Source organism: Amblyomma americanum, chromosome 1 (genome assembly GCF_052857255.1).
Source record: "Amblyomma americanum isolate KBUSLIRL-KWMA chromosome 1, ASM5285725v1, whole genome shotgun sequence".
NCBI classification, from domain to species: Eukaryota; Metazoa; Arthropoda; class Arachnida; order Ixodida; family Ixodidae; genus Amblyomma; species Amblyomma americanum.
The window spans coordinates 258,488,018-258,514,835 of NC_135497.1; the positions used below are offsets into that span (position 1 = coordinate 258,488,018).

Sequence of the window (26,818 nt, forward strand, 5' to 3'; positions counted from 1 at the left end):
CGTTCTGACGGTGAGAAACGAATATTTTGAAACAAAGTTTTTTTTTTTTTCATCATTCTCGGTCCGACCACGGTAGGCGCACTTTTCCGTTCGGCTCCTCGTTGTGTGCGAGAAGCGTGCTTTGTTGCTTGTGTCTTTGTGCGTATTTCAAAGAAATTAGGTTGTGCCTGGTTAGCGTGCTGCCGTAATCATGAGCGACGAATCGGAAGACGTTAGAAAGTAGTGTGAAATTGCCATGAAGATTGCCGCTGTGGCATCATAGCCTCCTCTATGGTTAAGTGCACTGTAACGCAAAATTAACCATTAAATAAGATAAATTAAATATTTTTTACGGTTTCAAAACTAAAAATTGCGTCAATTTTTTTATTCTTTGAGCTCGCTAGCTAGCGCTGTCGTCTGGGCTGCTCCTTTAAGCAACTTTAAGGCCGCTGACAGCCGCCTTTATTGCTACGGACCTTTATCGCAAAGGTCTCGACGCTTTGCCGTGTAGATGCGCGTCACGCGCCATTGGGGCAAAGGACCTTAATTCCTAAGGCCTTACAAGTGCCCGTGTGACAGGGGTATTATTCGGAGAGACCTGAAAAGATCGAGACAGCACCACTTGTTTAGGCGTGGCTACCATGGTGCACGTATGAGTGCTTAGACGCCTACAGTAATCAACGCGCTTAGCGGCCGCACACTAGCGAATTTTTCCTTTTTTTTTGTCCAATTACGATAAAAAGGAAACACATTAAGATTCGAGTCTATGTTAGAGCCAATCGCAAGCGTTGCGTGAAGCCTTTCGGAATTTCGATTACAGAACCTGAGCTCAGTTCACATAAAGCAGTAGTCGAAGCAGGAGTTCATTCAACTGAGCGCAGAAATATCACTTGTCATGACAAAGACTGTTCGAGAGAGGATGACATATAGGAAGGGAATAAAACGACTGCTTTGTTGCGTACAGACTGGTTTTTGGTGCGTTCGTCACCATGTACAGTGTTACTGGAATGGAAATTCGGCCGACGAGAACTAAAAACGATTCCATTATTTGTGGCCAACTGCCCACTACCAGCTACTGATGCAGTTTAGTGGCCACCTGTTAGTAGCTGAACGGTAGCTACTGTTTTATGGCGAATTATACAAACCTTTCTGCGGTTTATTCGCGCTTGAAAATTTTGGATCGCGATCGTACCGGCTTGTTGTGTAGAATGCATAGCGGGTATTGATTTGGTCATTCAGGTCTGAGAAGTGTTTTTATGCGGTCATTTTGCAGTGAAGGACAGTCCATTTATTTTTCTGCTTTATTTTCAGCTGACGCCTTCAATTACTTATAATTTCGTGTAAGAGCAAGGACTATAGGTCAGTTATTGCAAAAAAAAGTAAAAAGAAAATGTCTCTTCGCAGTCACTTGAGACACGTGGCAAGAAAAGCACAAAATAACAGCCTGTGCAAAAAATGTCGCGTGGAAAATACCCAGGCTATTCTGAGCAAGACTTAGTGCTGATAATTTATTTTGCCCGAACGTTTCCTGTGCCAGCTGTACATATACAAAATGAAGGAAAACAGTAATCGAGAAAGCGTCTGCAGCGTCCTCAGCAAGTAGGTAAATTGAGTAAGCATTCGTAATCTCATCACCATTTGTTATAAATTATTTCCCGCAGCTCTGAAAAGACGGCAAGTCAACACTCCATAAGTACATTGAGGGGTTTTAAGTAGTAAATGCTTACAGACGACGTTCCGCGCATTTCGATTCGCGGAGGGGGGCTTAAGCTACGTTCTTTCCCGAGGCAGTTAAAGTCCCGCTAAATAGATTTCAAGTAATCGCCTCGCGTTGGTCCCCCTGAAACTGCTGCCGTTCTTGCTGGCTTTCAAAACAGGGTCGCTCTCGGTCGCTCAAGTCCGCGCATTTCGAGGGCCTTCGCTGACTCGGTTGCTGTGGAAGCAGGCCCGACAGAATATTTTAAATCTGCACCTAGTGACTTCTACCAAGTTTATAGCGGGTCCCGCGCTCCACACGTTCGCTTTCAGGAAATCTCAGGAAAGGACTCCAGATTAGAGAAGAAAGAAATATCTCTTTTTTTTTTCTCTCCCGCTTAGAGTGGTCGGGCCCTGCATTTCAACAGTCCTCATATAATCAATGGCCAGCGAAGCACCAAACGGTTTCATCTATAAGCTCGAAGCTACGGCCGAATCGTCTTGTGCACGCAGTATGAGAAAGGTGCGACATCGACTGAGGCTCTCCATTTTCATAACAATCCGTTCTGCTGATATGACGGAACTACACACCCAGATACCTTGTTCCCTCGCACAGTCTACGCTGCCACGCTTAAACCACTTTTTGGTTTCGCAAAACAACCTGCCAGCGTTTGGTGCTGTCAGCGGAGACGGACACTCTTCCGTCGGGTAGTCACCTGAAGACTTTCAGCTCAATTTTTTAATGCCAAAGACGCACAAGAGAATCAACGCGCCTGCTGACTTCCTTCCACCGTAACCGTGCTAAAAACCGCCCCACCAAGTGTAGCACCCAAAAATGTTATATTTCGTTTGGATGTACTACCGGGCCATGGCACCCTTGGCCTCAAATCTTCTTGCGACAAGCCGTCGCGACGTTCCGTTCCCGTGGTGCTTAGCGGCATAAAAGCGTCTGTTCTCAAGCCGCATCTATTTCCGGCACAATCTGACACCCCGGCGAGCGGAGCTGCCGCGGAGCCATCAAACAAACTCCCGACGCTTCCAGGGGACGGCGTTAAATATAGAGCAGGGAGTAGCGCTTGTTCCGGAGCCTGGGCTTCCAAACTGGATAATGTTAACGGCATACTGAAACATTAAGGATACTGGGCGCCGAGGCATATAACACACTGCGCGACAATCTCTGCGATACGGGCCTCTTGCGCAAAACGAAAACCTGATGCGCTGACGCCGGAGGAAAGCTCGGCTTACGTGAACTTGCACAGGGCCTACATTCTAGAAAAAAAAAATGTCTTATCGGCGAGCCCCGTGAACCACGTATTGTACTCTTTCTCTGTTCTGTGATGCAAAATAATCAAGCTCAAATAACGAGAACCAAGTGATACAGCCCCGCAGAGTGGTCCGAGGTAAAGGACAGCAGCACCTGTCAATTCGGATGGCCGATTTGAATCCATCACTACCACGCCACAATATTCAGATAGGACCCTGAGAAAGCCCGTTCGGGTTTGTCCGCATCTGTGAGCAATGGCCGAGGACGTATTTTTTGCTACGAATACAAGAGCCAACAGATCATGGGATCAGGGTCAACAGGAAAGCTAAGGAAGTAAACACCGCTTCCGCGTTCATTTTAAAGGTTTTGATTATAGATGTCGCAGACAACTGCGTTTAAATGCTTACGAGCAAAGCATATAGAATTCGCCGCTAATTGACCTGAAGGTGCGTTAGTTACAGGAGTTGAAAGATTGAGCGCAAAAATTTGATATGAACAAGATCGACTCGTAGGTGGAGACATTACATGGTGTACGTTTTCAGTAGTTAAAAATGCGTTAGTTATTCGTTAGTCAAAAATAAACCAAAGGTCGGCCACGTCAAAAATAAAGCACGAATTCTGTTGTTTATCCCCACAGCAATTAGCCCTGGTGGTTGTGGGGATTATGATTATTCTTTCACAGAAGCTGTAAGCACGGCAAATGAGGGGGGAAATAGGTCCACGACTTGAAAGCAGTTTAACCTGCGACACAAGTTTCACAGACCCCAATGCGCCATAAAAGGCGCTTTCTGCCGGCTGATGGCCATGAACACTTCCCTGCGGCCCGATTTCCCGAATGACAGTATATTCATTCAATGAACATCAATTAAAAAGAAAGTTCACTTTTCGTAAACAGGTGTTTCGACGATGCAATGTGCATTTTACTGCATCTTACAGCACCACATAAGAAGAGAGCTACTTGTCGAGACTTGTCACATATATAAAGGGAAAAAAAATCAATACGTACCTCTTCCTTGTCGGATCGCTCTCCAGTCTCGACTCGGAATCGGCGAACGATGTTTTCCGAGTCGCCATCACATGAAGCCAGCTGGGAAATGAAAATGGAGGAAAAGAAACACATCAGAACTTTAGTGTGCTCAAGTGCTCCTTTTTTTTATTTAAATATACCCATGGGATCGTATGCAGCTGCCCCAGCAGCTAGAATTTTTGCTGGGGCTGTAATTATAGAAGAAGCAGCCTTACTCCATAGCGGCTGCATTATGCCTCCTTTTATAAGGCAAGGCGGCATAATGCTGTGAGGCACGCATCACCATTAGATGCCGCAGGCCACAGTTATCCGCCTAGTATAGGTAAGCTTGGTCTGTATTTCGGTTATAGGTACACAGTACATGACGCGTGAACGTTACATATACAGCCGATCCCACTTAAAACGGCCGCAGTTATTTCAGACGCGCACTTATTACGAACGAGAGCGGTGCTGCCGTCAAAATATCCCGGCTGTGTCAGCGAAGCCAACCCCATTTTTAAAAATAGGGTTTTTAGTTTAGTGCATTAAAACCAGTGTTGGCGGACGTCAGATAACAGGCGAATCATGCTAAGCAGTAAAGTGAACAATTAAATTCAAATATTTAAAATTTTAACTATTACAAACAGATGCCCGGTTGGTATTAGAGATTTGTAGCTGGCCGTTAGTAATAGCCATATCAGTTTTTAGAATTTCTAAAACGCGATCACCGTCGTAGCTGCGGCTCCACAAATTTGGGCCATTTCTACCGCCATTCGAAAACTGCGCGCCTGCGGGGGGCGCAAAGCGACGTCCATCAAACCGCCTCACTCCGTGGCGCACGTGCCACGTGACAATCTCTGCCCCGCCCACACACGATTTGATTGACGTCGGTTTGCACTCTCCGCAGACGCGCGGTTTTCGAATGGCGGGAGAAATGGCCCAAATTTGTGGAGCCGCAGCTGCAACGGTAATCGCGTTTTAGAAATTCTAAATACTGATATGGCTATTACGAGCAACCGGCTACCAATCTCTAATAGCAATCAAACACCTATCGATTACAGTTAAAAGTTACCTAGATGAAATTAGCTATTCACTTTACTAGTTAACCTGACTCGCCTGTTTTATGACGTATATCAACACTGGTATTAACACGCAGCAAAAAGCTTCGCCTTACGTCAAAAAACCCATTTTTAAAAATTAGTGACGAGCTTCCCTGAAACGCCTAGTATATTAGGGCAACGGTATTGCGTCTCAGGTAAAACGAACGCCTGTGGTCGCGCAACTAGGTTGCAGTGAACTAGGAGGCGCTGTAAATTTGGCCCGGCAGCCGAAAACCTCGCTTCTTGCAAAAACGGAGAGCGACGAGTAACTCCAAGCATCCGGGACACCCCCTCCTCTCATTGTACGGAAATGCCACGGCGACACAAAAAGCAAAAAAAAGAAAAAGAAATGCAGGACGTATGGAACGCCGAGGAAACTTTTTACCAGATGCGGCCGTCAAAAACGCACACCTTGAAAGGCGAAGCCTATAGCGCTGGTGAAAATGGCCGCAAGCTTCGCGTCACTGCTCTGTTGTGCACGAGCATTAACGGCAGCGACGAGCGGCTGCCGTGTGTCATCGGGAAGACTCGCAAGGCGCAGTGCTTTGAAAACTACGTTCTCGTACCCTCCATGCACGACACAAAGGCCCGGATGATGCGCGGCTTTTTTTATTATTATTCGACGAGTATGTCACTGGACATAAGCGTAGGGGGCATGAGGATGGCAGGCGACTTCTTCGGCTATAGCCGGATAGAACTCAAGAACGAAGAGGCTTTTCCCCTTCCAGCCAATGGCGTCGGCCATGTCTCATGGCCCTGCTACCCTGACAATGCATGCAGCGACAGATGAAAGAGGATAGTCCCATCCCTGCTTTGTCACGCCGCTTCCTGCACTGTGACACCAGCAGGTTAATGAGAATCGGCCGACGCCATTGGTTGGAAGGGGAAAAGCCTCTTCGTTCTTGTGTTCTATCCGACTGTAGTTGCTTGTAGAGCTGTTGCAGTTGTAAATTTCGGCCATGATAAGGCGAAAAAAATAAGAACGCCCTGATCGTGTTCTACTACCGTGTGGAGCACCACTTGCTCCCCTCCCTGACTGCTGTAACCGCGCACTTTCCTATCGAACGCGACGTGCAAAGCCAACCACTTAAAGTAAGTATGATTCAAGAGCTCAAGAAGTCATATCGGCGACGCGTCGCCAGTGCATGCTCATAGCAGTTGACCGACCAGGTGGCGCGCCGTCTCAGTTCGGATCTTAATGTTCCTCGCCGTGGAATGATTAGGCCCCGCGGATGGAACTGACTGCGCAGTGCATCGATAATTGCTTCCGTATAGGCAGCGTCTAGGGAGCCAGGGACGATGGAGGACGCTGTCGAATGCCAACGCTATCGGATGCATGTAGGTTTGTGGCAACGCGTCGTCGATGCGCAGCTCGCCAGACCTGATACCGCCTGGGATGACCTCTTTGGCGCGGATGATGACGCCGACATCGGAGAGCCATGCACTAACGATGAATAACAGCACGCGAGGTGCGAGCCACAATGCCAGGAACCTGATGAGGACGATGACGAGGAGTCAGGTCTGCCACCAGGCGTCCTGGATGCTTCCACCGCGGTTAGTCACATCGCGTCTTTAAACCAGCTTGTTGGTGGCAAGTGTATCGACGAGGAGAATGTTACTGTGCTGGAGAACTTGGAACGCACTGTAATAGGGTCTAGTTTGTATAAGCAGACGGGCATAACTGAGCAACACTGTTCAAACTTTTGTTTTGGTTGTAGCATGGGTCTCGTCAACTTAATACGATCTCGATTACAACGAACGCAGTCCGCGCGACCGCCAGGTTTTGTTAATAGTGGGTTCGACTGCGTATACTCAGTACAGTTTAAACCGCCATTTAAGATCTCCTGATTGTACGTAGTCGTCTCAAATGAGTTTGAAGAACAAAAACTGCTCGCAAGTTATTCCCGTGTCGCAAAATGAAATTATTAGGGCCGGCATAAAATACCATAGCGTGTCTGCAGTCGCTAAAACAAGGAAAGAAAGTTCGGTTATGGAGAAGAAATCGAAAGTTTTAGGAAACAGAAGAAGTAAATTTCGAAGTTGGTCAGCCCACTGAAAGAATGAGTTTAAAAGCAACAATATGTTTGCAACAAACACTAAAGGTGCTCAAGATGAGAAACTCAGCGAATCAAAGAAAACAAAACGTCAGAAGTTCTTGTTTGATTAAGCAATAGCGAGAACACTGTATAGTTTTCCCATCCAAGGCACTCAGAATTGAGCAGGCTAAAAGTGCAACGACGGATTCACATTCGAAGGACCGTAGAAACAAAGTATTTTCTTCAGACACGAGCTAAGTAGAGAGAATGAACGCCAGTAAAGAAAAAAAAGGAGGGATGGGAAGGGGGAGGAACTGTCTGGATGGAGACAGAGAGCAGATTGAAGAAAATATATAGCAGCACCCGCAGCTCGCCCAAGCCAGGCATTCGGGAAGAGAGAGCGAACAGCAATGCGCGAAGAGCGAAGTGAAATGTGTCGCCCACGATGAACAACTTGTGTTTCGATCGTTGTCGAACGAGAATGAACCGCAGATGGTCAAGTCTTTTTGTCCGTGTGCTCAAGGAATAGTCGTTGGTTGGCGATAAAAGAAACAAAAATAAGAGTACCGCCGCGGAGAGCGATGAAGCAGAGCCCGTATCGCGGGCTCTTCCCCTATATTCAAACTGTCTGGCGCGGCGGAGCTATTCATTCGCCCGTCCTGCGGGGGCCGACCCCGGAGTGGGAGCGCGAGCGCCGAGCTCGGATATCGAGCCGCGGGGGAGCGCAGTCATGATTTCTCCCGGGATGGCCGACAACTGGGCGCGAAGAAGAGAGGCGCTGCTGCCACAGTCGATAGGCGAATTCACGGGCGCGCATGCCCGCATTCGGGCCAACTCGAACCGACAAAGGCGCACCAAGGCGCCGCCGGCGCGGGAGAATGGGCTGCCGATATGACGGCGGCGGCGGCGACCGGGGCTCGCGCTCCACTGAGCCGCCGGACGCCGATAAGCGGCGACGACGTTGGAAGAAGGCGCTCGCTGAGAATCGACGTCGAGAGAAAGAAAAACGAAAAAAAAACAAGGAGGGCAGGCCTCGCGGTTAGGGACACGTGGGCCGGGGAAAAAAGTCCATCTGAAGAGGCAGCCGATACAAACGGCCCTTTTCTCTTCTTCTACCGACTTCTGGCTCCAAGGTCGGCCGATTTGATTCCCCACATTGCGCAGACACCTGCCTCGCCGTACGCGTACATAGGCTGGCCGGCAAACTGAACCGCGTACCGAGAGATTTACGACGCGAGAAAGAACGGAATTAATGCAGCATTGATACAAGGGCCGCCGGACAGGCCGCCATTGGAATCTGAACCTGGCAACGTTTAACGCTAGAACTTTAGCTAGTGAGGCTAGCCTAGCAGTGCTGTTTGAGGAACTAGCGGGAATTAAATGGGATGTGATAGGGCTTAGCGAAGTTAGGAGGACCGGTGAGGCGTATACAGTACTAAAGGACGGACACATACTGTGCTATCGCGGGTTAGAGGATAGACGAGAACTAGGTGTGGGTTTCCTCATTAATAAGGATATAGCTGGTAACGTAGAGGAGTTCTACAGTATTAACGAGAGGGTAGCAGCTATAGTAATTAGGCTGAATAGGAGGTACAAGCTGAAAGTGGTGCAGGCCTACGCACCCACATCCAGCCATGATGACCAGACCGTTGAAAGCTTCTATGAGGACGTAGAATCAGCAATGAATAAAGTAAAATCGCAGTACACTGTACTGATGGGCGACTTCAATGCGAAGGTGGGCAAGAAGCAGGCTGACGACCACGCAATAGGTGACTATGGGATAGGCTCTAGAAATAGCAGGGGAGAGTTATTAGTCGAATTCGCGGATAGAAATAATTTACGGATCATGAATACCTTCTTCCGCAAACGAGAAAACAGGAAGTGGACCTGGAAGAGCCCCAATGGTGAGATTAAAAATGAAATCGACTTCATACTATGCGCTAAACCTGGCATCATTCAGGATGCGGCCGTCCTCGGAAGGGTGCGTTGCAGCGACCATAGAATGGTAAGGTCTAGAATTAGCTTAGACTTGAAGAGGGAACGGAAGAAGCTAGCGAAGAAGAAGACCATTAACGAGTTAGCCGTAAGAGGGAAAGCACAGGAGTTTAGGATAGCGCTGCAAAACAGATATTCGGCTTTAACTGAGGAAGATGATCTTGATGTTCATTCAATGCACGATAACCTGACATCAATAATTACGGAGTGTGCAGTAGAAGTAGGCGGTAGGACAGTTCGAAAAGATATCGGGAAGCTATATCAGGTGACGAAAGATCTGATTAAGAAGCGCCAAAACATGAAGGCATCTAACACTACCGATAGAATAGAGCTAACGGAGCTATCAAAGTTAATAAATAAGCGCAAGGTAGCCGACATCAGGAAGTTTATTATGGAGAGAATCGAGCATGCTATAAAGAACGGAGGTAGCCTAAAAACAGTGAAGAGGAAACTAGGCATAGGTAAAAACCAGATGTATGCATTAAGAGACAAGCAGGGCAATGTCATTAGCAATATGGATAAGATAGTTAACGTAGCCGAAGAGTTCTACACAGACCTGTACAGTAGCCAATGTAATCAGAGCGCTAATGAGAACAGCAGTGCACAGCAATGCGTCATCCCGCCAGTAACGAAAGATGAAGTAAAGAAAGCCTTAGAAGCAATGAAAAGGGGAAAAGCAGCTGGGGAGGATCAGGTAACAGCAGATCTGTTGAAGGATGGAGGGGACATCGTGCTAGAAAAACTAGCCACCCTGTATACGCAATGCCTTATGACCTCGACTGTACCAGAAGCTTGGAAGAATGCAAACATTATCTTAATTCATAAGAAGGGAGACGCCAAGGACTTGAAAAATTACAGGCCGATCAGCTTACTATCCGTTGCCTACAAAGTATTTACTAAGGTAATCGCTAATAGAGTCAGGGCAACGTTAGACTTTAATCAACCAAATGATCAGGCAGGCTTTCGTAAAGGATATTCCACAATAGATCATATTCACACTATCAATCAGGTGATAGAGAAATGCGCAGAATATAACCAACCTCTCTATATAGCTTTCATTGATTACGAGAAAGCATTCGACTCAGTGGAAACCTCAGCAGTCATACAGGCATTGCGTAATCAGGGGGTAGAAGAGCCTTATGTCAAAATACTGGAAGATATATATAGCAACTGCACAGCTACTATAGTCCTCCATAAAGTCAGCAATAAAATTCCAATAAGGAAGGGTGTCAGGCAAGGAGACACGATCTCGCCAATGCTGTTCACCGCATGTTTGCAGGAGGTTTTTCGAGGCCTGAATTGGGAACAGTTGGGAATAAGAATAAATGGAGAATACCTAAATAATCTGCGATTTGCTGATGACATTGCCTTGCTGAGTCACTCAGGAGGTGAACTGCAAATCATGATCAACGAGTTAGACAGGCAGAGCAGATCGATGGGTCTAAAAATTAACATGCAGAAAACCAAGGTAATGTTCAACAGCCTAGCAAGGGAACAACAGTTCACAGTTGGCAGGGAGAGCCTAGAAATTGTGCCGGAATACGTCTACTTAGGGCAGGTAGTGACAGCTGATCCGGATCATGAGAGGGAGATAACTAGAAGGATAAGAATGGGGTGGAGCGTATATGGCAAATTCTCGCAGATCATGAGTGGCAGTTTACCAATTTCCCTCAAGAGGAAAGTGTACAACAGCATAATCTTACCGGTACTCACCTACGGGGCAGAAACGTGGAGGCTAACGAAAAGAGTTCAGCTTAAGTTAAGGACAACGCAGCGAGCCATGGAAAGAAAAATGATAGGTGTAACGTTAAGAGATCGGAAGCGGGCAGAGTGGGTGAGGGAACAAACACGGGTTAATGACATCCTAGTCGAAATCGAAAGAAAGAAATGGGCTTGGGCAGGGCATGTAATGCGAAGGCAAGATAACCGCTGGTCTTTAAGGGTAACGGAGTGGGTTCCAAGAGAAAGTAAGCGTAGCAGGGGGCGGCAGAAGGTTAGGTGGGCGGATGAGATTAAGAAGTTTGCAGGCAAAGGGTGGATGCAGCTGGCAAAGGATAGGGTTAATTGGAGAGACATGGGAGAGGCCTTTGCCCTGCAGTGGGTGTAGTAAGGCTGATGATGATGATGATGATGATGATGATGATGATGATGATGATGATGATGATGATGATGATGATACAAGGGCTGCCCCCCCCCCCCCTGGGGTTATTCGAAAGGAAATTTTCTACCAGTGTCCGCAGTTCCTTCGCGCGCCGCACGCGGTATTGCTGTCACCCACATGCGACCAGTGCTTGTCCCTCGCGCTTAGCGGCCGCCCCAACGTCCAAGCCGCGTTCCTGATCCGCCCCTATCCGGAATCTCGCGAGCGACCGCTGTCGCCATACTTTGCAATAAAACAGACAATAGAGGACACGCGCTTATGGTGTTTCCCAGCCCGAGGCGTGTTCGAGCTCATGTATAGCGCAAGCCCAGCTGCGCAAACTGCGATTCTGGGAGTGAGCCAGAGTCCGCCACACGTACGCGTTGAAGCGGTCGTTTGTATGAAATATTTGCGCCATTGCGTCGTAAATAGCAGCGTAGCGAACCTTAACGACCGCTTGTGTCTTTCGGGCAAGCGAAATGTCGTTCTTACGCTCAGAGAAGGGTCGCACGGTCGGATCGATTATGGCAATGCGAAGGACAGAAAACTGGACATTCAACGCGTGAACAAGCGCGCCAGGACGCATGGGTGCACAGCTCGTCGCAAGGCGCCTGACATGGAGAGTTTACAACAATCGCGGACCTTTCGTTTCCACGTTGCCGCGTATCGTTTCTTTTTTTTTTTTCTGGCCAAGGACCCGGCTCGGGCTTAGCCGTGGCGTACGAAGTAAAACCGTTTGCTGCATCTAAGTTTTTAACCCGCAAAGTTGGTAGAAAGAAAAACAAAACAAAAAAACTTTTTCAGGTGTCGTGAATCCTGCTCTTCAAGCAAAAGGCTTCTCCGCGCGCAATAAAGAAGCGGACAAAAACGGAGCGCAGTGCTGGTGTTCGGGGAGGGGGTGCATAAAATAAACGCCCACAGCAATACAGAACTCTGGACCAGTTCCTCGATGGCTTCAAAGGGAAGCCACCACGAAAAGGAGCGCGAACAAAAGCGAAGGAACCAGGGCCAGGACTGACGCGTGTTTGTCTTGGAAATTTCCAAGGGGCAAAGTGCTCGCTGCCTTGTTTGCGGTTTGCGCGCTCTTGGGCTGCTTGCTTTTCGCTAGGCATAGAAAGCGGCACGTGTGAGCGGCCCTTTTCGCCAGACATGAAAGCTTGTTTAGCTTGTTTAGCTTGTTTAGCTTGCTCGAGTCTGCCGCTTATGCTGTTTTCGAATTCCGCGAACCCTGAAAGGCCCCAATCCCTTTTCAGCAAGAAGAATCGAAATTTATGCTGCTTCTTTGTCCGTTTCATTGCATATCTCATTCTCTCATCCTGAAATTCTGAATGCAAACGCTCCGATGAGTTCGCGAGGAGAACCTCTGGCGCGTATGCACACAGAGGAGCGCGCAAAATTATTTGTTTTGAGCGGTGAAATTCTTTGTTTAGGTGGTTCAGAGTCACGTCTGAAGTAGGGAACTAATGTTGTCAATAACGAACGACTCTATGATATTGAAGGGCGATAAATCTCCGTCTGCGATGCTGATGAACTGCAAAGAGATGGACAGCGCTCGTAACTGCGCGAAAGATGAAAGCCTTACAAACATATTCGTGCTAGGTACACAGTTATGGAAAAAGCATCTTCCACGACGCAGTCACTCATCGCGAAAAAAAAGCCCTTTTATTTGAGTTTATTCTGAATGTCGTGGTCAACAATTGCTTGAAAATTATGAGCAGAAGAAAGACGACTTCTTAAGGAAAACATACCGCGAAGGGCATTTCAGTAAGACATTGCTATTGCTGTTCAAGAGCGTTGTTCACGAGCAACAGCTGTAGCATATTTCTTTTCTAGCATGCTACTCCAGCTTTGCTCTCTCCGATGTCATCTGTTGTGCTGTGTGGATGTTATTTGCACTTGAAAACACACAAAGAAGTGGTAGGACTTTAGCACAGTTAAATTTAGTAGACGTGCGAATTCATGTGTTTAGCCCGGTTGGCTCATGGTTTTGCTTTGCTGGGTCGTCGGCACGTCTGGCGACGATATTAGATTCAGGTTAAGCTCTCATCGAGATTAGGATAATCAGGTCTGTTCGCGCTGCAGATGCAAGTTGATGAAGACGACGGTGTGCGATGCACAGCGCGAGTGAGTGTTGCAGTTTAACACGAGGCATGGTAGGCTGCGGCGATAGTACAGCGCTCTCATGCAGTGGCGCGACGTTCCTCCGAGCTTACCCGAGCCTCCTCCCATTAGCTACAGCTGGCGCGACGCTCCTCCAAACTAAACCGAGCCTCCTCCCATTGGCTGCAGCTGACGCGACGCTCCTCTGAGATTACGAGCCTCCTCTTATTGGCTGCAGCTGGCGCGACGCTCCTCCGAGATTACCCGAGCCTCCTCTTATTGGCTGCAGCTGGCGCGACGTTCCTCCTTGTTTACCCGAGCCTCCTACCATTAGCTGCAGCTAGCGCGACGCTCCGAGATTACCCGAGCCTCCTCTTATTGGCTGCAGCTGGCGCGACGTTCCCCCAAGCTTACTCGAGCCTCCTCCCATTAGCTACAGCTGGCGCGACGCTCCTCCTAGATTACCCGAGCCTCCTCCCATTAGCTGCAGCAGGCGCGACGCTCCTCCGAGATTACCCGAGCCTCCTCTTATTGGCTGCAGCTGGCGCGACGTTCCTCCGAGCTTACCCGAGCCTCCTCCCATTAGCTGCAGCAGGCGCGACACTCCTCCGAACTAAATCGAGCCTCCTCCCATTGGCTGCAGCTGGCGCGACGTTCCTCCAAGCTTACCCGAGCCTCCTCCCATTAGCTGCAGCAGGCGCGACGTTCCTCCAAGCTTACCCGAGCCTCCTCCCATTGGCTGCAGCTGGCGCGACGCTCCTCCGAGATTACCCGAGCCTCCTCTTATTGGCTGCAGCTGACGCGACGTTCCTCCAAGCTTACCCGAGCCTCCTCCCATTGGCTGCAGCTAGCGCGACGCTCCTCCGAGATTACCCGAGCCTCCTCTTATTGGCTGCAGCTGGCGCGACGTTCCGCCAAGCTTACTCGAGCCTCCTCCCATTAGCTACAGCTGGCGCGACGCTCCTCCGAGATTACCCGAGCCTCCTCCCATTAGCTGCAGCAGGCGCGACGCTCCTCCTTGTTTACCCGAGCCTCCTACCATTAGCTGCAGCTAGCGCGACGCTCCTCCGAGATTACCCGAGCCTCCTCTTATTGGCTGCAGCTGGCGCGACGTTCCGTCAAGCTTACTCGAGCCTCCTCCCATTAGCTACAGCTGGCGCGACGCTCCTCCGAGATTACCCGAGCCTCCTCCCATTAGCTGCAGCAGGCGCGACATTCCTCCGAGCTTACCCGAGCCTCCTCCCATTGGCTGCAGCTGGCGCGACGCTCCTCCGAGCTTACCCGAGCCTCCTCCCATTAGCTGCAGCTGGCGCGACCTTCCTCCGAGCTTACCCGAGCCTCCTCCCATTAGCTGCAGCTGGTGCGACGTTCCTCCGAGCTTACCCGAGCCTCCTCCCATTGGCTGCAGCTGGCGCGACGCTCCTCCGAACTAAACCGAACTTACCCGCGGTAACTTCCAGCCTTCGCACATGATTCTTGGTTGGGATAGCTGTTAAGTGATGCTTTCGCACTGAAACAGATGGCTGCGCTCGCTTGTTGTTTTGTTCAGAAGGCGCACTGAGCGACGCCAGTTGATCAGCTTTCGCACGTTGACGACAAAGGTGAGGGGTGAGTGATTTCTAGCATGACAGCAGTATATTGTACAGCCGCAAATATCTTATTTGAGTCAATTCAGAAGAAAAAAAAGAGGGTCCTGAAAATGAGATCAAGGAGAAAAAAAAGAAATTCCTCAGGTGAACTGCTCATTGCGTGATCGCAAAAAGGAAAAGCTAATTTCTTCCGGACATCATATTTATGTTGCCTTATGCACTGCACACTACTGTCCAAGTTTGCAGCAAGATGAAATTTTTGGCGTAAAAGGTTTAAATATTTCAGAGGCGTAGCCCGTTGTAAGTGAGGCCTGCTCTTCAGGGAGCTGTTGCCCAGTGTCTGCACACGCCAAACTAAAATATCAGGTTAAGAAGCGCCGCGATCCAGTACTAAGTGGGGCAATATCGAGCGAAACGTACTACGTGTCACAACTTCGGGAGAGGCAGCGCCAGGCCGCTGCGCTGTTTACTGGCCCAAACAAAACAAAAATGAAGGAAAAAGAAACGCCCGCAGGCGCTTGCGAGGTTGCGCAAGTAAACGGCATGCTTCACCTTGTCTTCGTTCGCTGATGATGAGACGGCTGCTGCTGCCGACGCTTTGCGCACGAGCATTCGCGTTTCAGAGAAGGGCGGGTCAAGGCAAGGGCAACGGTACACGCGACATGTTTGCGCCGTTTGAAACGCGCAATAATCCGACACGCGCTCCATTTGCTCGGGGTGAATCACTGGGGCGACCGGAGCGCGCCTGCAACCGTCGCCGCAACCGAGCAGCACGAGCGGACGTAAAAGAAGATCGGCCGTAACGACCGCCGCGGCAGACACGGGACGCAGCCGGAAAGAGACTGGTGCGGACATTTTGCGGCCCATTGTTTGGGCCAGGACAATTGATCGTTCGCGGTCGCAGCTCTTCTGGGCGACGTTGCTTTTCTTCGGCCTGCCCAAAGTTCACCCCACAACTCCGCTGACCCCGCGGCGATTAGGGAGCACTTCGTGACGCTAAGGGGGCCCCGGAGCCAATCTGGGTCGCGTTTCCTTAAGCCGAGGTCAGGCCGACAAGCTCGTTGCGTTTTTTTCCCACCCCTACTTCGGTTTTTGTACTCCATTTTTTTCCCACCCTTTCTCAGCTTCCGTACGCGCATTGTTTGTCGTGTAACGCCCCGGCAGAAGCCATGTCAAGGGCGCCGTGTCAAGTGCACTCGGCTGCCGATGAACCGCGCTGCTTCGAGCAGCGAGTCAGTGCTGCGACGCGTGGCTATGGTTGGCGACCAGACCTGCGCGCCACGCGAACCGCGAGGATAACATCCAAGCGCGATAGTTAACGCACCATTGTACGCAAGAGGGAGGAAGGCCTCGGGCAACGCAGCACGGCACGGTTAGGCCGCCAATGCCCTCCGCACAGTTTCTCCGAACGAATGAAGCGACCGTAACACGGTTTGCCCGTGGTTTATGACGGACGATTCGCCCGAAGCGATGCACGCAGTCAGTGCCTGCATTAGCGCGAGCTTTGGTGCGCTGCCGCCTAAGGCACCAGGGTGACAGGTGCCTGCTATTCGTTTAGCTACACTGTTACGCAGCGGTGACGGCAGTCTGGTACGCAGGCACACTAAAAAGCAAATTGTATATCGGGCGACCTGTGCCCTCGAAAGAAACTGAGCTTTAGGCAGCTGTATATTTAAACATGATTGAGAACTTTGCTGACAACGCGATTACATCGTCGTGAGAAGTCCAGAGCATCGCATAACTGAATGCACGAGATTGCGATCTTTCGCGAACAGTCTATATAGTCTCGGCTAGGAAGCATACGCTCGGTAACTCGACTCGCGTACGTGGCGGCCAGAAAAAAAATCTGCATGCCGGCGGCGATGAACGCAGGAAAAAACAGGAATACCTAAGTAAGCAAATCAGCAGCTTTGCTGTAGAAGTAGAGGCCTCAAGGCTTTACCAGGAGTGTTTTTTTTTTATAGTTGGAAGGTATCCATGAACATAGCGATGCTATAGCGATCTGTAGGGGAGATTAGTCCCATGAATAGCAGCTGTGTCACATTGTACACTACGGCTGTCAATTTACTGCTTCAAGCTTTCAGAAATTTGAGATGCTTGCGCGATACTGCAATCTTGGCACTCTACCGCTCTGCTGCAACGAATGTAACTACAGACTTTAAAGGGGAAAAAAGACGCTATCGCGTAAGGTGAGTACCAACACGCGGAAAGTGCCGCATCTGCAAAAACTGAACTCTTAATTACTTCAACTGCATGGGCATGAGCTACGCTCACCTTTTCTACCTGTGTCCATGTCGTCGACATAAACAAAACGAAGCATCCCTTTACTCCGACGCATCGCTTACAACACCAACAGATCACTTGATCGAGTAGGCGCTATCAGCGGCTGTCTCTTTCGCAATCTACGTGACATAGAAGCTTTCAACTCGTTCCGTGCGGAACCTATCGAGCGACCACGTTTGTCGCCCACTTTTAGGCCAAGTGAACGACTAACAGCTATCGCTGTCAGGCGGTGCCCTTGAGGGGCCGCGGGTCGCTTTTGCACTTGCTCATAATCATCCCATGTCTGACACTAACGAACGGGCGCGCTGATTAACACTGTACTGTACGTTCTCGCGCCCTGTGACAGGGTTCGCCGGCGCGCTTAACAACAACAATGTCAAAATGAAAGGCCAGAGCGAATAAAGCGAGAACGCATGCGCGCACTGCATAGCGCTTGCCACGACTTTTTTAGCTGCGGACTTTATTGTTACCAAATTACGTTCCATCAGAGTTCAAAGTATCTGATGAGCACTGTGGTTATGAAAAGCACCCTACGCGAGCACAGGTGCAGAAACGGTTTCCTTCTGCCGCAGGCTTAACACGATAAACTATATTCCAACTTTCGCAATCGGTCTGCGGTTGCTGTAGATATGACACTTGATTGCACCGCTCCATATCTCACCGCCACTACGCTTACGTCGCCGAAAAAGATTCAGGCAAGGAAGGAATGAAAGAGGAGTCCATATCTGAAGTCTGAATTTGAAGCTGAATAAAGGCGTTTTTGGAGAAACGCTAAGCTATGAGGAGCTGCTAACATGCGATATGGCTATGCGATGAGTTCCCAGAGTATTGTTACAGTAATGCGCATGCGTAAAAAAAGCGATAAGCAGGGACTACTGGGGGAATCTTCCCCGGCTGTGATACTAATGTGTCTAAGAAAGCTCTAACATAGCAGCCGAAGCATACTATGTGTAACTAAAACGATACAGCTAAAGAAGCAATATGAATCGGAATATAGGAAACGTGCGCCCTCTTCATATTGAGGCGGCTGCGTTAAAGCAATGGAATCAGTGCGTATCAACGCTCACTACAACTTATAGTACTTGTCCAACAGCTTTCGAGGCGTTCCTTCGTGACCTTGAGTAAAATAGTCCACAAGAGGCCTATAAAAAGGCCCCCAAAACAACCCGCGCGCCATTTTGCCGATATCATCACGTACATGGTGCTCCTTGGAACTCGGAAAAAAGAAGTTAACGAGGAATAAATAAAAAGGCGGAACTCGTGCAGGGAAGAGCTATCGCAATTCAAGTGACGTGTTCCGAATCATTTTCACTAAAAGTTCCTTACATTGATGTCAAGCTAGTATATTCGTCACTTAGAGCACCGCGCACTGATTTCAATTGCGACATGGCGTGTTGAGCTTTGAGCCTGCTTCCCCTAAAGAAAAAAAAAATGTAAAGAGAGAAGATCAGGTTCGGGGAATGCTACGCACAAGATGATAACATTAATTCACCAACAGGGCCATTCCGCAGCGGAACTTGGTGTTAGGTTCTCTATAATTCATGGAAAAAATAATAAAGTGTAAATTGCATCCGATCCACTGCCTCCTTTTTTTTTTTCTCCGACTCGCAACACAGGAGGTAAAAAAGGCGGTAGGCGAGGAAAGAAGGGACCGAAATGAACGCCTCCCCGGTGTTGGTACAGCGGCTCACTGAAGACTTGAATAATGAAGAGCGAGACACGCAATAACGTGTGGAGCTCCCGTCGCACGGCCAACCTGCAATCAGCCACCATTTATTCAACGCCCCGAGCGCGGCCCTGTGTGTGTGTGGAAGGGCGACTGACGCAGCTGCTGCAGCTCGCGCCCCGGCGACTCCATTTCGCCACATTTTTGTTTCCTCTTTTCTGATTCGAGAGGCGCAGGGACGACGCTTCTCACACTTGACGAAGGTAGGTTTAAGCTAATAAATTTTCACAATCCGAGGGCCATCTTATGCCTTCCGTACGTGAAGATGAATACATGATGAGGGACGAGGCACGGTGGAAGGCGAATGGGCGCATTCAGGAGAGCAGCCAGCGCGTGAGGAGATGAAACAGGCAGCGGGAAATTTGAACGGGTCGGAAAACGTAGTGTTTAACGCGAAACGAAAGGTAGAAAAAAAAATTCACACTCATACCATCCGCCAGTTCCGAGATGCTTGTGCAATATATATACGGGGACGCTTTTTTTTCCCTCAGTCTGGGTTTTGAGTTGTTGAAACTTTCACAAGCACAGCTCGAATTAAGGTCCGAATTTAAGATGAAGGCCGAAAAGGAGTTGGAGCTAAAAAATTCAAGCCGAGAAATCGCTAGCAAGGCAAGAAGGCGAAAGAGGAGCAATCATCGGAGAGAACTCGGCGCTGGTAACTGAAAGGCGACGCAGGCGCTCCCCGAGTCGTCGCTGTTTTCGTTCGGCCAGAGAACAAAGCGAGGGGACGGAGAAGTCAGCGGCTGTCGCGGTTCTCTGAAGCGAGAAAGGCGCCAGCAGCGGATCGGCTGCAAAACAGTCATTAGTTTTTTAACGAGGAAAAGCGCCGACGGCTCATTTTAAATTTACCACAGACGCTATCAACGCGGCGCACACGGTGCAGCACCGCGCGCGCGCGGGCGAGGCATCCTCCCGCAGTTGCGAAAGCAAGTTTTCCTTTCCACCAGTTGATAATTGGGTTTCAGTTCGACGTGAGCGGCACATGTTATATGCATCTATCTTGTTCTTCTGTTTAAGGTAAGACGCGATGGCGAAGAAACGTATTAATTTAGGAATTTCTGAGAGCGGCACTCGGCCGGAATCTCGATGCGCAAAACTCGCGGGTCGAGGCGATGGCTCGGTTTTTGTGTGTGGGTCTGCGTGGCAACTGCGACTGTCACATGCACGAGGCGACACTTTGGAAAATGCACAGCGGAGGAGAATGAACACTTTTTGAGTGGCGGGTTTGCAATAGTAACGCTTTACGCTCGTGGTCAATGCGAAGGAGAGTCGTTTTTGAATGCTATAAGGGCGGAAAGATGCTGGAGGTTAATAACAGCACGCAGCCAACGCACGCGCCAGCGACTAGCGTTTCGAAACCCGCAATCAGGCTTCACCGCGCAACTCAGCTGCGATGTGGCAACGCGCCCTCGAGTTGGAAGCCGGCCGAGGACGGCACGCGCTCTTGCAGCGACGGCAAGTGGCGACGTAACGCGGTCCTGTCAGTGAGCCCGGCAGCGCTCTCTCCGAGAACAGCTTCCACCACCCCACGCGCGCTAAAGGCCCTGGGGAAACGTGCCTGTGAGCTTCGAAATCATGCATCGAGGGAGGCTTTTTCAAAATTGGATTAATTTTTCGGCACGATCCCGACAAGATTGTAGTTTAATAACTTGCTCGAAAATGTACATTTTAAATGTCAAGGCTTGTTATACACGGTGTTTCACCTTAAACTTTACATTTTTTAATTGTCTTTTTGAGTTAGAAGAGCGCTTTTATCGGCATAGAATTGACCCCCCAGCGGTGTAGTACACCACAATCCTTCTTAGACGTGCTAATTAGCAGGATTGTTAACTAATAGTTAATAGTTAACAGTTTAACTATTGTTCTAGGTTCTTTAGAAGGGGTGCTAGAGAGCTGCTCCCACTTTCAAAGAGGTTTGCAGTGCTGTCGGTGCAAAGGCAGCCACACAGCAAAACTTAGAAGGAAGCCCCTTGGGCTCTAAACTTTTGACGTGCCCCACATACCCTCGCGCCATGATTTTGACAAAGGCTTCGATGATGCTTCCGCGCTCTCTATCACCCCTTCTAAGAATCTGTAGAGAATTAGTGACAAAGTGATGAAAATAGAGGGTTATTTTCAATATGTGAGCGTTCAATTCACTTCACATTACATCACAAACAAAGCGTTTAGGAAATTGTGTCGCATCATACGTCTTTAATATCTTGCCAGCTCCGAGACGAAGCTTGACGCGCAAACTTCTCTCACCGGTTACCTTAGAATGTGCCTCGGCAATACGAAATCCAAGCATCATTACGTTAATTTGTACGAGATCTGAGCTGTCTGGATTGACACGGACACAAAGCCTTAGTTGGTAGAATTGCGCTTAACCTTTCCTTTCTGTTCTCGCCAGATGTGTCCGTGTCAAGCCAAGCAATGAAGCTCCAACTAGTCCAATCACAAGCACATCATACGCCAGGTAATAGTACTGAGTCTATGCAAAATAAAGAACCCAGATTCAACATTTTTCATCATACTCATTGCATCAAAATGTGTTGTTACTAAAGAAAACTCTCAATATTTCCGACCATATCACTCGGTGCCAGTTTTCTCGTTTGCCTTTCTTTAATCAGTTATAATATGATGACTATACATTTGTCGCTGATAGTATCTCTACTGCTCATCAGATCTCGTCGCGCCATTCCCACAAAGTGCAATCCACCTTCGCGCGGACGCTAAAATGCTAAACCTCACTTTTTTGTGTGTATGTGTGAGTGTGAATACGTGCTATTTAGCCAACTATTGTATATCGTATACTTTTTCAATGTATTTGGTAAATAATACTTGTGCGGTATATATATTGTCGGTTTTATTTTTCTTATGTTCCCTCTGTATAACGCGCTCTTAGGCGTTTATGGCAATAAATAAATAAATAAATAAATAAATAAATAAATAAATAAATAAATAAATAAATAAATAAATAAATAAATAAATAAATAAAGGTGGCAGACTACATGGCACCCTACTGGCCGATTACAACATCCGGATCACTATGTGTCCTGAATGCTTAAACATTTTTACATTCCCGTTCCCTTTCCTTCAGTAGGCAGGCGATGTCGGAAAACGCGGCTTAGGCATTACAAACCATCGAGTGCCCTGATATTTTAATATAATGGGCCAGTATTTATTAAACGATCCCGCAAAACATAATACGCTTTCAAAGCGTCGCCAGTTATAACTGAGATGCTAGAAGCAGCTGGTAGGCTTCAGCCTGCCAAGATTTATGAACTTCGATTAAGTTATTACTGTACTCAGAAGAAAAAAATGGTGACGAGAGCCACCGTAGTGTGCACAAAGTCTTCGAAGATGGAAGTACGCGACTGAAGGCAGCGAAATTAATAACTCGTAAATTTCAACGGGAAAACTGGGCCGCCATTTGTCTACGGGAATCTGTGCAATGTGCAAGTGAGGTCGCATAGGCCTATAGGAGCTAGATATTTAACTACACTCTTGGCGTGAAAACACGGTGAGCTTTTGTTTAGTTCTAACGAAGTTGTGAATATAACTGCCCTAAATGAACTTCGTGCTCCAGGCCGTTCCATCGACTCTGGCTACCGCTAGAGGTGGACAAGGCACTAGTTAATTTAAAAACGCGCGCAGTTTGTTAGCGAACGTTTAATGGATGTATTCATCGAGTTGAGGCCGGAAAAGCGGACTACCTCTCGAGCAGATGGAAGTTTCTTCATTGTTCTTGTTGGCGCTGTTCCTACAAATAACGAAGAGGGAGACGAATACAATAATAGAAGCAGCTCGCATTCTTTCGGAGCGGCGATTCTGCCAGGTGCGTGTGCGCGATAGTGCACCCCCCCCCCCCTTACTCCGGAGCTCAGGTAGACAGCATGCTTAGCAAAGAAAGGGCATCCTAAAGAAAATGGTAGCGGATGGAGCGTCGTCTAGAAGTCGCAAAGCAGCACTGAGGCGCCACAATGGACCCCCAAGTCGCCTATGCAATTTCTCATTGCGCTCTCAACTTAAGCGCCTCTCTGCGTGTTTTCACAGGCCCCACCGGAGCGGTATCGCATCAGCGTCAGCCACAAAATGCGCTGCGTTTTCCCGCCTTCATCAAGAGCGCCCTTGGAGGCGGCTTCTGTTCGTGTGAAGCACGTCATTGAGTGTTGAGATTGTACAGCTGCACCGTCTATGTGAAAAGCAACATTGCGTTCGCGCGGATGTACACAGCATTGAGGTGTGATTCCGTGTCCAAAGTACATTCTGCGTCTGTAGTGCTGTACTGTCAGGTGTCGAAGGTTTACTTGCGAGTGGGGTCAGATCGCACCGGACAGAGAAGAAACTTGGAAGAGGCAAGCCTGTCAAGGCTTAGCTCACACTCAGTTTCATCATTTCAATACAATATTGTTTTTAGTCTGAAACTAACCGGCTCTGTTCTCGTTTAATTACACAAGCTACGACTCTGATGCTGCTATAGATTCACTTCCGCAGAAAGACGGAACCATTTAAAATTTATTAAAATGACGCAGAACAGTGACCAAACTGGGAGAAGTGTCTGCCTGGCTGTCTGCTCCTGTAAAGCTACTGACCAAACAAGTCGCGATGAACGCAAGGGACAGGAAAATCATCCTGGACCCGACGACAACAGCATTTTTGCGCCCAGATTCTTTTTTTTTCGTCTCGATAAATGTTTACTGCGTGAAACACACATGGCGCACGCGCAGTGACACACGGCTGACCGTCTGCCTGCTTGGACATTCCCCACGCACGTTGCGGTACTCGTAGCTCCAGTGAAGATGTGCTGAGCTCAATCAAGTTTTTACTAATTTCAACAAAATTCGAGCAGAAGTCATGATCCTAATGGTAATATACAGGCTGCTCCAATCTTTACGGCGCATTTCCTCTTCACTTGGCAACACTGATCTTCAAAGTACTTTTTGCACCGATAAAGCACATTTACGCCCGACAGAGGGAGCCGGCATGCAGACACCGTCACCGGCGGCCGCGGGGTGGGAAATTGACGGAGGCACCCGAGGCAACACTGTGCATTTGGTCCGATAAGTGAAGTGAAGCGTGCGAACACCGCGCAGTGGTGGACGCGATGGGTGAGAGCGTACATGCAACGTGCGGCCGGGTTCTTCGGCTGTCCCGGCAACCGTGGCAAGGGGTCGATTATGCAAAACGGCGACCACTTGGCTTGCTCGTACTTCCACGAGCCCTCGCGGAGCAAGATTCTGTCGCAAACCGCGAGGAGAACGCTTGGAGTCGGACATCATTGCCCACGGGACCAGTTCATTTCCTGCTGCATCACTTCTGCCCAGAAATTGGTGGAAAACGACCTTATAACGCGCATGTTCAAGACAACGAGTGCCAGCATCTCCCCGACTTGTTGCGACGGCAGGGCGCTGTCGCCATACCTGCAGAATTGAGCTCGCGTCTCCTGGCCCCTGCCCACGGCCCCGAGAAGACACCATGCTATAGCGAGTTTCGTTACGCGTGACGCATCCTAAACGTTGCCGACCTCCAAACAGTTCTGCGGTCATCGAACGTGACGTGCGGAACAAACGGGAATTTCGGTTTGTGCCGATACGTACGCCATCCGCTGCCTTTCTTCTTTTTTCGAACATTACACGTGTCCGAAACCATCGACACGGTGACGGCCCTTTTCGCCAGTGCAGTCCAAAGTGCTGCACTTGTATTCGAATTGCCGGCACGATGTTCTTTCTTCAACTGGATGGCTACAATGTTACTAGGGAAACCACCGTTAAGTCTGAACAACTGCACAAAACCGCCTGTTTGGCGACAAAACATTGAAAAATAGGATCGTTCCGTTGGCTCAAAATAAGAGGCACAAGAAAAAAAAAACACTTCCTGTGGCGTTTGGAAGATGAAGCGTTCTTTCTGTGCCATAGTATTTACCGGTAAGAAACAACAACCTCCACGGCACAAGAAAAGGGAATCGCACGCATGAGCATTTAAGCCGTGAGTTATTTCCTTTTTCACCCTTGGCATTTCTCTAAAGCGCTCACTCGATTCGGCATCGTTCGTGGGCTCAGCGCAGAGGAAACTGCGCCGGCGTTCAAGGAAATTGCCTCGCCAATCTTTGGGGAAACTGCGTGCATTGTTAGAATGGCTCGAAGGAAGCCCACGGCCGGCGGCCAAGCGGAGAAGGAGGCGAGCACGGGGAGCAAAGGCTCCCGAGAAAACCCAGAGCCAAAACACCGCGCTGCCAGGGAGAGTCGCAAGGGAGGCGGCCAGTCGACGCAAGGGCAAGCTTGAGCTTGCGATGGAAGAAGAAAAAATATATAAAGAAAGCAGCATAAGTTAGCGAAAACTGGGGCGGCGAATTTTATCTCTAATGGGAACGTCGCTTTGAAAAGCGTAATCTCATGGGCGAGGAACGAGTCACAAAGGAAGCGTAGGAAAAGAAAGGGCGCTGTTTTAGCGTCATTAGCGATCCGCTGGGGTCCTGATATTCTTGCTCGTCTATTTATTTGCATCCTTCTTTCTCCATCTTCTATTCACTTAGACTTACGTACGGTCAGATTATACTTTCTGTACCGGATCGATGTGTGCGTGTGGCGGCTTGTTTGCGGCTGCTCAGTGCATTGTGCCGAGCACAAAGCGCGCTGCACCCCCCCCCCCCCCCCCGCAGCCTCCCTCCTTCCCGAATGACTTGGGTTTATTTTTCTCTGTTCCCCTCAGTCTGGTTGTCCGTGGCGTGCACCGTGCGAACACCGCTCCTCCCGTTGTTGAGCACGAGCTCTGCGTTCGCGAGGTCTCTGCACGGCCCGTTCGCCTCCAGCGCCCGGCCCAGCGTGTGCGTGTCTTCCGACGAGATCGCCATATCGCTCGCGGGGTGTAATGGCGATGCGCATTACATCTGCCAAATGCGCACACGTGCCCCAATGTGCACTCGTCGCGTCAAAGGAGAAGAGAGCACCGGGAGTGTCGGCGCTCGCTGCAAAGCCCGCGCCGAGAAGACTATCTGGGGGATGATCGCGGGAGGGGGCGGCCGGCGCCGATGGCCCCCACAGTGCGCACCGTGAGAGCGCCCACCAGGACGGCCGTGAGGACCGTGATGAGACCGAGCATGAACGGCCGCGCTGACAACAAAGGGAGCTCGCGGGTAGTACACCCTTCTCGGACGATTCCGGCGCGCGCGGCCGAGGTTCGCGTGTTCCGTGCGACAGGCCCGGGCCCGCGGCGGCCCCAGGCACTGCTGCTCGTGCGTTGTTCGCGGTCGAAGGCTCGCACCGTAGGCGACGAGAGCAAAAGCGCCTCCCTTTAGGCGTTTTCTTGTCCTCGGTCGTGGAATGCACAGGAAGCAGAATTTCCGCGTTTTAAAGACCATGTTTGCGCCGCGTTGACGATGTTCGCTCGTAGTGACAAGTTAGAGACCGTTACTGGCAATCTCACTCGGCTGCAGTCAGTCGCCCTGCACGCGATACGGTGGCTTAAATTCGAGATAAAATCATTAAAATGCGACTAATGTGTATTTAATTACACTGCGTACAGTGTCAAGTAAAATGGTTAGACAACATAATCGAACTGCAGCGCCTTAACAGCGCATGAGTAGAATCCCGATGTTGGACATATAGTTGATGGCCTACAACATTAATAACGCAGTTTGTTGAATTTTTTTTTTTGAAAGGCCTAACTGAGATTACCGGGGAAAGGAAACAGAATGCGACTGAGGGCACGTAACAAAGAGAAAGATTTATCGAAGAAAAAGGAAAGCAAAAAATGGTCAGTAGCCGACGATCGGTCGCTCTGAGGAGCTGCCGCCGCGCGGAGAGTTGTCATACAACACAGTGTAGTACATAGAAAATCGGCTACGTGGCATGCTATAATTTTTTTTCTAACCGTCATTCTTAAAAAGCCTCCTAGCCAGGCATCGCCTGAAATCGGGCGCAGCGC

General features: G+C 49.4%; 1 protein-coding gene across 14 annotated transcripts in view; it reads right to left on the reverse strand.

Moving 5' to 3' along the window:
- Window positions 1-26,818, reverse strand: part of LOC144114996 (GTPase-activating Rap/Ran-GAP domain-like protein 3) — an 811,635-nt gene that overhangs the window by 72,024 nt on the left and 712,793 nt on the right. For all 14 annotated transcript variants that reach the window (XM_077649106.1, XM_077649105.1, XM_077649104.1 and 11 more), the window contains one exon: window positions 3,945-4,025. In XM_077649106.1, coding sequence (XP_077505232.1) covers window positions 3,945-4,025 — 81 coding nt within the window. The remainder of the gene's footprint in view (window positions 1-3,944; window positions 4,026-26,818) is intronic.